General features: G+C 40.9%; 1 protein-coding gene across 1 annotated transcript in view; it reads left to right on the forward strand.

Moving 5' to 3' along the window:
- LOC135486534 (trissin receptor-like) overlaps positions 1–7418 on the forward strand; it is a 120946-nt gene extending 113528 nt beyond the window's left edge. The window contains exon 4 of the mRNA XM_064769387.1: positions 4753–7418. Within this exon, the coding sequence (XP_064625457.1) occupies positions 4753–5892 (1140 nt within the window). The 3' untranslated portion in view covers positions 5893–7418. The remainder of the gene's footprint in view (positions 1–4752) is intronic.
- Positions 7419–14336: the final 6918 nt, after the last annotated feature.

A 14336-nucleotide genomic window follows, 5' to 3' on the forward strand; every position in this document is an offset into this window, starting at 1 on the left:
AGGAACATTTCGCTGAGGTCGCCCTCTGGCTAGGGTGTTCGTCGTAGACAATACGGCAATGACCCCCTGATCATGATGGTCATATAAGATGTATGTTAACCCGAAGATTGTCAAAAAATGGATACCCTCGCATCGGTGTAAAGCAAGAACTTCACTGTTAGTTATCTTGGTCAGACAGATTTGGCCTGATTGGGTACATGTACATGTATTTGACATCTTGACCCTCAATAGCTTACAGACAACGCTAACAACGCGCGGCGGCGGAGGCTACGCAGGCAATACCGCTGGAAGTTCAGTATGGTATTTGAAGACTGGACTGGACTATTGATAATTGCTCTCCAGCACCTGATCATTGACATTCTTCAATAAATCATTGCCTTGCCTGTCGGCGCGCAAAGCAGTGCACTAGACTATTATAGAGTGCCTAATTTCGCGCTTAGAATTCTGGCCAAGTTGACGCCCACTCCACTCTGTGGCACTGTCAGAGTAGAGTACTTGGATATTGCTCAGTAATTAACACTTGAAAATTTAAAACAACTTAAAGAACATATCGGGTGCATTAAACCCAACGACTATGTTGTATTCGTTATCTAATTCTCAATGAAAATCACCACCTGTCGGTTTACCCGGTCGTTCTCGGGCATCTGTACATACGTTCGAGCACTTGAAACTTTATACCGAAATTATATTATGCTGTCTTCGAAGTTCTTGGTAAGATATCGCGGTGAAATGTGATTTTTCCTCTGGTTTCCATTGTCCCTGAAGCCGCATAATGTATTATGTTTGCTCTAATGTCTACCATGTCGACCATGAAGCGAAGATGCTCAAGTCTGTGCATATGCGATGATCCCGGGGATTCTCATCCTTGTTCGCTCCCAGGGCTTGATACTGCTTTATATTTTCGCCAGCAGCCGTAGGAGATTAGGGAAGCAATAATATCAAATAATTTCTTTGCCATCTATTTCAAGCAAACTTGGACTTTACGCGTGGCATGAACATTCAAATACCCAAGTACAATGCGCATTTATCTTTTGACAGAGAGATGATAGACTTCACAATACACAGCCAAGTTCCAATTCAACCTTTTTAAATGGGACTTTTTCTTGTTAATGCAGCTTGCCTGTCATCAATCGCTCGTAAATTTCAATTTCAATTTAAAAGCTTAATTGATCAGCTTAAATTCGGGCAGACTGATTAGGGCGACTGTCTATAATGATAAAAAAATATATTACCCAACTTTTGATGATGAATCATTGATAAGTCGAAAAAGAAATTCACGATAGACGACATTTCAGAAAAAAGTCCAGACTTTTTGGTACGTTTCTGGAGTAGCTGAATAATTCCATTGATGTCCACATCGTTGTGAGTAATTTTGCAACCATGTTTTCTCTTAAATCTGAATTTTTAACGAAATAAGGATCGCTATTACTGCCGAGGGCATTATAGAAGGCCATTTTCTTAATAGACAAAAATCGCTAAACTAAGGAGACTAATTTACCAATAAGACACAAAATTTGTTCTATATCGCCCTACTATGGTCGAACACGATTTGATGGTGAATAGTTTCTCTTCGTGGGCAGCATCCGTGTTTCATAGTTTTTCGTTCCCTTTCCATATTCAAATTTGTGGCTTTGATTAGCCAAAATAAGGTAATGGCAATTTGCTTCAGTTCAAAAACGCACAGACAGGTCAGAAAGTTGTTCTTTACGCTCTTCTGTCATGAAACTCTTTCCAACCTATGAGGAATTTATCTTTGAAGTGGGTTACGCGTTTATGCCCTTAAGTATGCAGTCACCTAGAAGTGCTTGTTCTCCGACTGTATTGATACAGAGACCATGTAGACATTTTGCACTGAAAGCCATTGCGTACAGTTTCCGCCGCTAATAGTGCCACTGTTTCCGCCACACTCGCCGTGTCCTTGACTAGCGGCCGTGCAATCGCAGTGCCAACGAACGGCTTCCGCCAAGAAACCACATGCAATGTTGGCCGCGACATCCTTGCACTGATGTAGGGGTTCAGTGGCTTGCGGTCTTCCTATCTGTTGGCATCTGCTACCGAATGACATTTAATTCGTTCTAAATCTGGCGTGACTTCTGTTGACCGCACCATAACCTCAGAATTACATTCCACAATGCACCACTTCAAGAACTTGTGTTGCTGATGCCAGTGAGGATCAATTAAAGTCACTGATCTAATACCAGGACAGCTGAGGGCCATTATTTTGTGATTCCGATGTCGATACCAATAACTGAGTATTTATTAATGGCGTTGTTGGCGACGACGAGACACAAATAGAGATACGACACAGTCGCAGAATCAAGGCATGTCCTTTCCGGCCCCAATAATGGAATATTGACGGGAATGAAGAGGCACAGTAGCAGCTGACGATGATTTTTTTCAGCTCAGAAATATGAGTGTGCGATACATGTACATGTATATGTCCATAAGACACTTATCTACCGCCTCTCATTGCACGCTTCGTTACACAGCGCGGCATTATAAGCTTATTTGCTCTTGCCGGTTTAGGAATATCAATCCCCAAAAAAACTCTTCGTTGGGGTCGATGCCACCAAGAATATTGTCTGATAACCCTTTAATAATACAGTAAAACAATGGGAATTGATGCTTATAGACCTTTCCATAACCGGTAAATGTCACAGTCCTTCAGGGCTGATGTGCGAAAACTATACTTGGCGAAATTCTCCCGGTTTAGTTTTTCCTAGAATATGATTTTGGGACCCAACTTTCTAGATAAGATATTTGCAAATCGAGTATTTTTTTCATTGAAACCCTTTGACGATTTTCGGGGGTCTAGACGGGGGTGATTTTTTTAAATGTATATTTAAAATACACTAATCGGCCACGTAGTATTCGCGGGACCCACAAGGACAGTGACTGTCTGAGTGGCACAGTTGAAACAGTGACTGTTGGAGTGGCACAGTTGAAACATCCGCGCCCGTCACCTCTGAGGTCTCGTGTTCGATTCCCGGTCGGGCCCGGTACACTCATGAAATAGAGAGGGCAACTCCCTTCGATTAGGTAGAGGTCTCTCCGGGGTCTCCGGTTTCCTCCTACTTACAATACAATCGCCCAATATTGTTTATAGAGCTAATAATGTCGTCGTTGAAAACTCTGCTCGAAACTCTTTTTTTTAGGATACTGATATACATGTAGATCTCTGTCTGATTGATGAAGCAATTATAAGTTGTTACATTATTCATTCATTTGTTTCTTTTTCCCGTAGCACTATCGGATTGGCCTTAATCACATGCAGTTGTTAGGTTTTGATGATTTAATACCACTGGCTAGTCTCTGCCAAGCTTTCTGTCGTTGTCGCCAGACGTGCTAGGAGATCAGAAACAGTGCCGCCATATGAATGTTCATGAGACTGAAGGGAACGTATCAGGACTTCCCGGCTGTCATGATGTCACATGCGTATCGAAATGAGCTGTTGCTGAATTACTTTGGTTATTGTAGATGGGGTCAAACGTTCATTGCTCAGGGCATTTGCGTTGATAAGACGGGCATTGGGCTAACCTTTATATTCAGCTCAGTGGCGGCAACTGTAATCATCCCAGTTGTTGTAGGATAATTGGTAATCAGTTGATAACGTATTCAAGCGACAACTCCTTGCCAATATTGACATTGATATCATCAGTTGATCATAGCGATCACCATCCTTAGCCTCTGATCACAGGAAGACTGGAAGCCGAAGCCGGCGATAGTGCATAGCAAAATTGGTGTATCAAGCTTGTTTATTGGCACGGCCTCTTTTAAAACCAGATGCCACTGGCTACGATTGTACATGGACGTGCCTAGATATGTTTTGATATATAAACAGCCGTGTTGATTCCGCAGATCCCACTGACCAGAACGATTTTTCGGCAGCAGTCCGGCCGATCAACGCCGCGCCAAATTCTGTTTTATAGGCAGCGGTTATATTGTACATGTATTTGTTTAAATTATTCGCTACCGCAATTGGTGGAAAGCGAAAGCACATTTTTCTTATCCAAAGTTGCCAATCGCAACAAGAATTAGAACGACCAAGCATTACCAAAGGCTCTTTTTAACCTTTTGACACAAGTGATCACATATTAGGCTGTATCAAAAACTGCATTGAACTACAATTGTATTAAAATTACAATGGTCGTGTGGACAGGAATACGAATTCTATTAATACCAAGTTTCGGCAAATTTGCAAGTATGATAACGGCATCACAGCATTGTGTATAGAGGTTATTCACTGACGTCATATGATGACGTTGCCAATTGTTTTGCACTGCCATATTAGCCGTCACACGTGGTCATGGCGTAAAGGAAATGAATTGGCAGGTGACCGTCAACACGTCACGTCGTGACGTCACGTGAAGAACCTCTATAACTGCATTTCTGTTTTTCTGAGTGACTACATATGGTAAATACGAACGGCGTATCCTTTTTGACCATGTATTATTCGTAACTACGTACTCCAGTTATATTCTCCTCGTGTCTCATGCAGCACTAGAAGTTATAAAAAGATGACCCATAAAAAAATCCTTTAAACATCATTCGTAACTACGTACTCTAGTTAATAATTCTCCTCGTGTCTCAGCACTGGAAGTTATAAAAAGATGACCCGTTTAAAAAAAATCCTTTAAACTTTTAAATTAAACTTGTTGTTGTTGTCGTCGTCGTCGTCGGCGTTGTTGGTGTTGTTGTGGTCGTTTAAAAACATTCTATCAGTTATAACATTATCTCTCTTGTATATTCCAGGTGATGTGTAAGTTGAACTACTTCATCCAGCAGATGGCGTACGTCGCATCCGTCACCATTCTGACCGTCATTGCCATAGAACGTTACGTGGCGATAATATACCCTATGAAGAGTAAACAACTCACTACAAAAAGACGTTTGATATGCATCATAGTTCATATTTGGATTATAGCAATCTCCTACAATGTGATCCAGTTGGTTGTTTTTGACACATCCGGTATGATAGAAATGGACGGAATGAGGTTTGAGTTCTGTGTTCCTACTTTTGAGTTTGACAGGAAAACGTACAATATTTTTAACTTTTTCTTGTGGTATCTTATTCCGTTGATCATAATGAGTGTACTGTATACGAAGATTAGCATCGTTCTGTGGCGGAGTACGATGTTGTCGAGCGCTGTAAGAAATTCTACGGCAAATAACAACCAGAAAGGTTCGATTGTGTCGAGGCATTCAAAACTCGAGGAGACTTCGAAAGATGAAGAGAGTGTTCTCATGACGAGTTATAAAAATTCTGACGATCTCAGCTCAGCGCCTCAAGTCGAAACAAATGTAGTTATTATGAATGGCAGTCCTACCTCAAACTCGCATAAACTCTCGCACACATCACGTGACCACGGAGCACAGCGTTCAGCAACCGGAACTGATCACCAGTTGGTGCGTACCGGAAATAGCCACAACTCTGATGACATTGAAGATGACATAGGGTCGTCATCGACTGAATTGACCTGCCTTGGTAGCAGGGTGAGCAGCAGAAGGCAACGCGCCCAGAACCGCCGCAGAAAAATCCAGTACATCGCACAAAAGGCAAAATCGGGGGGCGCAGAGAACCTTTTAAGGTCGCGGAGACGTGTTGTCAGACTGCTTGTATTAGTTGTCGCATCTTTCGCAGCGTGCTCGTTACCTTTTCAAGCCTATGTTCTGATCACTGCGTGGGATGGTTATGTGCCTTCTCTGGTGCCTCCAACATCTATCCTAATCATGTTCTTCAACAGTGGACTGAACCCTATTTTATATGCATTCTTTTCGGAGAACTTTCGCCGTGCAACGAAGGAGGTGTTTGTCGGTGGATGTGGACGCCTCAGACGTAAAGAGGGGTCAGTGCGGACTTCTGTTCCCGCATACACAACAACGGGATTATAGTGTTGGTGGTCGGGGTTTTAATCTATCATTAGAAAGGTGTTGCAATTCTTGAATTAGCGAGGGTGCGTGTGTGGGGGGGGGGGGGGGGTCAAGCTCGTGCATCGTGCCTGTGACAAAGCCATAATCCATGTCATGGCTCCGCTGCAAACTAAAACTGCCCATTTGCACAGCGCTTTAGTCTGGCTGTGCAGTGGGCCGCACAAAACACGTGCATGGTACATCGCTCCAAACAAGGTCAAGATCGAGCGAAAACATAATTTTTGATTGAGTTCGATTGCAAGAACGCACTTAATTTTGTACATTGTATGCTTCTTTGCACCCAAATCGAATCACAAATTAAAAGTTTTTCTCTGCGATGTCGCATAATGTGTAGTGTGATTCAAGCAAATTCGCATTTATCTGTGGAGCCTCACCTTACACTGAATGCGATTGTGACAATGCATGCGGCCGTGCTTCGTTCACGCCGCATTTGACGATCGCATGCGTTTTTAAATCTATGGGAAATCACATGTCACAATTCAGGGTTAACTTTATAGGTGATGCGTTTAGCACACTGCATGCAGGTTCGATTTGGATGCAATGAAGCATTAAATGATTATTTTCATTCATGTGTACATGAAACACAATTACATGCCTCGCGTAGGTCTCATAACACCTCATGACATGCTCTTGAATTGTATTTGTCATTGGAGGATCATCGATTGGTCCATATCATAATTGTGCCTTTCTTTCCGTATCACACGACATCATGATTGTATTGTGCATGTGACTGAGATCCAGTAAAAAGAACGATCTTCTGATATTTCTTCTATTGTTCGTGACATTTCTAAGAAAAGCAAAAGGACTGCGGACGAGTAACATAATACACTGCATCTCACTTTTATATTAGTGAAAGTATCAACTACACGTGGTAACGGTAGCTTAGGTCATTCAGTAGCGATCGATTTCAAGATACATGTAATTCGACCCGAACTTAGTGCAAATCCGCCATTGTTGACGTCAACCGATTCTGACAACTAATGAAAAAATACCATCCAAATGTTTAAAACCAGCCACAAACATTTTTTTAATCAAATCAACGAGTTATATTGATACTATGTATTGAGAGATAAAAAACAAACAAATATTTTATAATGATTGTGGAATAAGAAGAAAAATATTCACACCACCTCCTGCGCGAACTCGTCGCAATCGTCATCTCACATGTCTGATGACGACACAGACTGATATATCAATGCAGCGATAGTGGGAATATGTCCTCTGCCCAAGCCTCGTGAAACCGCAGTCCCTCTAACATTTTGAGTTGTCATGATTATCGGTGCACGTTGGCTTTTTAATTCAAATTCTGAATTAAATACATGTAGGTCGTACGTATAAAGGGCCTTTATTTTTACATGTACATGTAAGTGTTTGGCCCTAATACGCCTATTCAGAAAATTTGATAAAGACTTTAAAAGTGTACTGAGCCTTTTAGTTACCTTTTCAAAATCACTCATTTATTTACATGTGCTGTACTATAATGATAACAAAATAAACATTCAAAAGCATGTGTTGTACTGATTTCCTTCGCCTTGAAAATTAAATATAAAATTCCTCATACGACTTTTGAGTGTGAGGAGGCTTAAAATACTCAGTTTCTTCAGCGCTTTTTTCGGGAAGCCAGGATTGCTCGAAAAGGTCTATCAGGATGCGGTATATAGGAACATTGGGCGTGAAAATCGCAATGAATCGAGGTGCCGTCGGAACATCACAAAGAAGAGAATCAGGATTCGACGAGGTGACGAAAATGCTTCCAAAAATAGCCTTTTGGTGTTTCTTATCCAATTCGTCGTATTTCTGCGCACGAATGTTTCAATTTTTTCCTGACTGTCTAATTAATTAATCCGTTTTCCGACTTTTTGCTTACTTTTTACAAGGTACTTCCACCTCCTGGCTGTTTCGTGGACTGAAATCGCATGGAGGAAATTCACATGACAGAAGTAAAAAGTCGGCGGGAAAACGGCAGCAAGAAGTTGGGAAAACGGAGGTATAATCAGTCAGCTCGACGGAAAAAGTCGGGAAAGTAAAACTCTGTGCACTAAATCATCTCAGAGAAACGAGAAGGAAAAAGAATTACTAACTATGCAAGAAAATAATGCTTGCCTTTCCCAGCCGCTACGGTAGGAGCTACTCATTGAGTCAAGGGAGCGTTTATAGGCCTGATGTTGAAATAGGCCTTAGTAATAGTTAATTTATATTGCATTTCCTGCATGGTTTCTTCCGTCGTTAATTTTAAATCCTTACATGTGCGCAAAGGCGCTGTCCCATGCCAGCACATCAACCGTTTGCATACACATTTTATCAAACTCCACTTGCAGCCCATTGTAGACCAGCCAATCTTGAACCACGATGGGAGGTAATGCACCACTGCAGCACGGTAACAGTTATCGCAGCAGCACGGTTTCCATTAAAAACCCGGACTGACAATTTTCATTTTATTCGATCCAATTGGTCGTAAATGCTTTCAATCAATCTGGAAAAAATACTTATCTGGTATTTCGAGATACCATTAGGTGTTTTCGTCAGTCGCATGAATTCCCGTCAGTCATGTCAAACCTAATCATCGTTTCGTTTATAGATATCGCTCTCACGACTTGACATCGTAGACCGCTTAAGCTATTTTCAGTTTCCCCCGGAGATTGTTCGAGGGTTTTTCTTCCATCTCTCGTCACTTTCGCGGCGGCCGTATGCATACGTTAATGGCAGTTTGAACGGAATTTTGCCCGAATGACAAGATGGCTGATTCCGACTTCAAGGACGTTATCTATTTCAGTTAATCTATTTAGAATTTTCACGTTAAGACTTAATGCCTGCGTTAAAGCTAACGTGAACAACCCCGCCCTGGCTTGCGAAACACTTCTTGTGTAAATCGAATACATGTACATGCATTACATGCGATGTCGCCGCACACACCTTTAACATCGGCATATAAACACCGATTTGAAACGTCATGAAGTGGTTTTAACTAAATGGACTTTTTACCTCTTCTTGACGAAAGATTGCCATTGCAAGTTGAATATTCTCTTCAAAAGTCTTCGACCAAGAAGAAGGTGGAAGCCCTCACTGTTAAAGGGATACGCCGTTCATAATTACTGGTGGTCCAGGAAAATAGAAATGTAGTTCACAATGCCGTAGCGTAGTTACTCTGCACACAAATTTGCTGAAACTCGGTATTCATGATAGTATTAATCTGTCTATACAACGGCAATGTATCCACGCTACTGGAAAGTTTTTGTCAAATTCAATGAAACATTTCAAATTTTAACGAACGGCGTAGGGCTTTAACCTAATAATTGAACTTCTGAATTTTCAGGGGGTTTGTAAATTCCATGTCACCTTTTTCGTTTTACAACTATAAATTGTGAATATATACATAAATGTCATTGGTCATTTGGCTTTAAAATGACAGCGTGTCTGCGATTCTTCAAGTATTTATCATGTGGAGGTTACAATTTGTGGGAATTATCAATTAGCCATGATTGCACATATAGATCATGCAAAAGAGTGGTTGAGCGACATGTACATTACCTAAACTGAAACTGGTGACTTTAACCTTTAGACCAAATGATGAAATTGGTGTTTGATTCTAGTCACAATGTATAAAGCTAACTGCTAATAGTCTACCGCTAACATTGCAGACAATCTTAAGAAATGTACTGCGTGACATTTGCTTGCTGGCTGCTACACTACCACCGCCACCTTACAAAAAAGCATGGAACTAATACGATGTAGCTGCGCTTGTCGATAACTGGCGAAGCTTGCCCGTGGAGAATTCCCTTCTTTTCATCCAGCTTCCGAATACCAACGAGCACACTCCCAAAGAACAGCCGACGTGAAAAGAAATTGAGGCTGTCCAAAGGAGACAGGGCGCCGTTGTAGAAAATGAGATGAAGGAGCTTGGTCTAGGTAAACATCTAAAGCCAGGTGTCGAGCAGAGAGGTTGCGAAACAATGCTGGTAGTCTTATACTATGTGCCTCCGCTACTCCAAGCTGCAAAGGACATCATTCTTAGGAAGATTAAGAATCAGGAAAGAAAAAGATGTTTGACCTGGCAGTAATTTGGATCTTAAAAAGTACGATGCGTTTCCTCTGTGACTATAGATCCTGCGGCGGTACGGAACATGGCGGGCAGAATATTGCCATGGCCTCTGTGACCATGGCCAACGACGGTACAAAGAGTACATCCCATTCCCTGATCGGGGTCTCCCGGTGTTTAGTATTCCATCCAATATCGTCCGGGGCGTACCGATAGCATGCATGGTGATGCCAGAGCCTCGGAGATAATCTAGATACCTCAGTCTACTACTAGTACGTGGCTACAATACCTGTTGATATTAACCCACATGTAGTCAAGAAGGAATACTCGTATTAACGGTGAATGAGCAATACATGGGCTGAAATTAAATTTGTTATCCCAGTATCATTTTGCAAAAAAAATCATTTTACAGTCATTTTGCAATCTGGTTTTTAACTTAATGTACCTTAATGGCCTCCACATGCAAGGGCTTCCAGGCGTTTTGCTGAACTTTCCCGGACCAGATAATTCAGTTCCTATAGCTATATAAACATTTATATAAATCATATGTGAGATGTGTAAGAAGAAGGCAGTATATTCGGAGGAGGACGAGGCGTTTAGCCGTCAATCATCCCGGGTATTTGAGAAGAAGGTACATTCCTCAGGTTCATTTTATCAATCAGTTTATTCACTTATAGGCCTATACCGAGGCTCAAAATAAGAAATTTGAAAAATTTTGATATTTCAATTTACTCAGATTAAGTGAATAACAAAATCACGATTGCACATACTTAAGTTTCAGCATTGTTGTTGTGCACACTGATAAACTTACTCTACATACATGATATCAACTTCTGGTTACTTTTCAGAAGCAATATTTTTGTTTACAATAAGAACATCGAGTTGTTCTGATTACAGATGTCAAATTCAATGGAAATGACCAATGTGGGACCAAATGTCGGGCCAAATCAATAGACAGGGCGTCCTTAGTAGAGAGGTGTCCGCTAAGGAAGGCTCAACTTTACTTGGGGTAGTGAACATGACAAAATCGCTGTCGGACCATTAGCTAAATTCTCAAGTCCTCTTTTACCTGAATCTGTCGTCGCTAAACACATTTCCCGCCGAATGCCATTTAATTTGTTTCTATAGCATTTCTAATAGAAGGAAAGTGTCATCATTAACAGTTCGTGCAAACAAAAACTTGCATTAATGCACACTTCTCACGTGTTATACTGTGTTAAATCGATTACAACTGCGTGTAAAAGGGCAGCATGCAAACTCATACAGTGCGAAACTCTTGAAAATAGTTGACTTTACGTCAGTTGCTTGTCAAGTTAAAATCATCGAGCAGAAAGACACACACTTGAGGTTCATTTTCCTGCCCTTTCCAGGAAATACTTTAAAACAATTCAAGTTGCCGAATACATCCTTTTTTCCATCGCTTTAAAAGGTGCCGGGTCCTATTAAAACATCGGGTGCCTTGGATATCGTGACATAAGCATTCAATTATTGTCAGGCTTTGCTCGCGAAGTTTCGAATAATAATGAAGAAAATCGAATAGTTAAATTTTTTTGATAGTAAGACGCACAAAACATTAAAAAGAGACATCTTGATTGGCTAATTACAAATACATGCACATTGCTTTACGAAATTCAACTTCTTATTTTTCTTCCTTGGGAAATTGCACCCGGAGCTTAATGCGATTCATTCACACCGGATATTATTATTGCTTTCATGTAATATCGATTTTTTTTCGATTTCAAAAAGAAACTTTGGAAATATCGAAATTTCGAAATGAGCTCATTTTAGACGGCTAATATGTAAAGTCAAGAACTTAGTGAGCCCCCCTTTAGGTCGGGGGAGCTCCCCCGAACCCCCCTACGAGCATATGTTAAGTGCAAGCTCTAACAACTACAGCTGTTACAATGGGGGGACACCCCCCAAACCCCCCTCCGTCGACATAGGTTTTTACCAGTGCGTTGGGGGGAAGCTCCCCCCAACCCCCCCCCCCCCCCCCCCCGGTGAACAGTCAACTAGCCCTTCTGTGTCATACTGCTGGGGGGGGGGGGGGGTGCGATGGGACCATCCATATAGTTCCTTCCGACACATTTTTGTTTTGGTAATGTAATACATTGTGATTGACCTTATTCACGGGAATCGGGCGTTTCCAGTGATATACGACACAAATGGGTTGTCCTCATGCATTCACTTTCGAAACGCATTTTAAAATAGATGTTACGTCCTGTTAATGGGGCACGTCATCATCGCGTACATTTGGGAAAAACTCCCTAACGAGACCGGAGCAGACGGCTGAAAGTAGTTTAATTATTGGCCGCTAGGGTACAGAATGTACGTCGCTCACCCAAATTTTTCACGCAACTATAGCTAAATAGAGCTAGTTCTAGTTTGTGATTCAATTTGATACTTCAGATTTGGGCAGTAGACCAATATAACTTAGTCGTCAGTGTGGTTTTAAGCTGGAAAAACGTATTTGTTTTTCTTAAAGTGCCTTTTTTGGACGGGTGTGTGCGATTGTTTTGTTTTTATGTCACGTGACCTCGATCATGTCGCCACAAAATTGAAATAAACCACCCTTTTCTGTCATTATTTAGGACGGATATTTCTCTGATAAAAATATTAATATAATTGGCCAATTTCTTAGGCATATGATGTAGCGAATTCCCATGAAGATTTAAATTAATTTCAACCAATGGGATAGCAACCACCACCGGAAGATCGCGGAGAAATCGGTAAACTCAACGGAGTTAATTCAGAAAAATACCAAAAAAAATTGTTTGTAGGATATACAATCTCTCTTTATTTCTCATCATTCATTTACATTATCTACTCCCGCACACACGTGTATCTTAAGAGCCCCTCCTAAAGGGGGTCTTAATAAACAATTAATTCATCAAACGTGGCCTAAACTGCAAAAAGGTCTCTGTAACCGTGTGCAGAGAGATTCTGCCGTCCTGCACTGTTTATTTTTTTAAAGACAGCTAGGAGTTATAAGCTTTACATTTAAGTGTTGAAATTATTGCAATTGTATTAGTTATTGAATAAAATGCAGATTTTTGAGATATTTTTGCTACTAACATTACGGCAGAACACTTTACCGTTCGGATTTTCCTCATTGTGAGTCTAAACTTTGTAATGCCTAATAGCATTTGAATGCTGACGTCAAAATACTCCATCCGTTCTGCTAACATGACCGGTCACCTTAAAAGTTTGGAAGGGGATGGATTTCCATACAATTTGGTATGGCTTTCCATACGAATTAGTCAACCAAGTTAGACCTAAATTTTGAATAAAAACAAAGTGTTTGTGGTGACATTACCAAGTGCCAGTTATTTCACGAAGTTGTTACATATCCAGCCACCCAATAGCTGCTGCTCTTCACTAGCAGAATCATATCAAAAATCATGACTGAAGTTAAAAATTTCAGAGCTGCTGAGGATGACCCGCATATCACAAGCTTATGAAAGAACTGTCAAATTCCATTGACCTACCATATTTTCAACAAAGTTTAAGTAATTTGTGCTTCTTTTGAACCAAAGAGTCATCACCAAGACTGACGGGCAGAAAACGTTGAATAAGGTTGAGTTGACTTCTGCACTTCAAACTGCATCGTCCAAGGGCTGTATGGCTTCCCATCTTTTAATATGGATATCCATACTTATAAATTCGCCATTTGAATCATCATGGATGTGATTATTCAAGTATAGATTTCCATAATTACACAAACTCAACAAATATTGCAATCCTTGCCAAAGAACCCATGTGTATGAATTAACATCCATATCAAAATGTTAAGTATGGAAATCCGTCCCTTACAGTCCATTGGAGAGTTAAATAATGTGAAAATACTGTATTTATAGTAAGGATTCCCATACTTTTGTATGAACTTCCATACTTGTGGTGTTTGCCGTAGTATTGACCTTCATACATTCATAATAATCACATGAACATGATACTTCAAAATGACTAATGATTTTTGTATGGATATCCATATCAGAATGTTAGACATGGAAATCCACCCCCTTCCAGATTGCTTGACGAAGCCTACTCCTACTTCATTACCCATTAATTGTACTTCGATTCGGAGGACCGCTGCATGCAGCGGGTTCGTCAAACCAGTTCCCGAATGATGCGGTGCTAGCCAACCAGAAGAGGAGAGTCAAGTCAAGTCAAACATTGAAATCGACTTGCATACATGTAGCAGTAATTTCATTACTTGGTTTATTTAGTGAATGACACTGGTGTTTCGGAAATTCGTCTCTGCTTTAGTGTCATACTTCGCGAGAGAAAACAACTAGTGGGTTTGGTCGAGCCATCAGCCATGGAAGAGGCAGACACGTCGTCTTCTGATCAAGGCTTGGACACTCTGAGG

Source organism: Lineus longissimus, chromosome 4 (assembly GCF_910592395.1).
Source record: "Lineus longissimus chromosome 4, tnLinLong1.2, whole genome shotgun sequence".
Lineage (NCBI taxonomy): Eukaryota > Metazoa > Nemertea > Pilidiophora > Heteronemertea > Lineidae > Lineus > Lineus longissimus.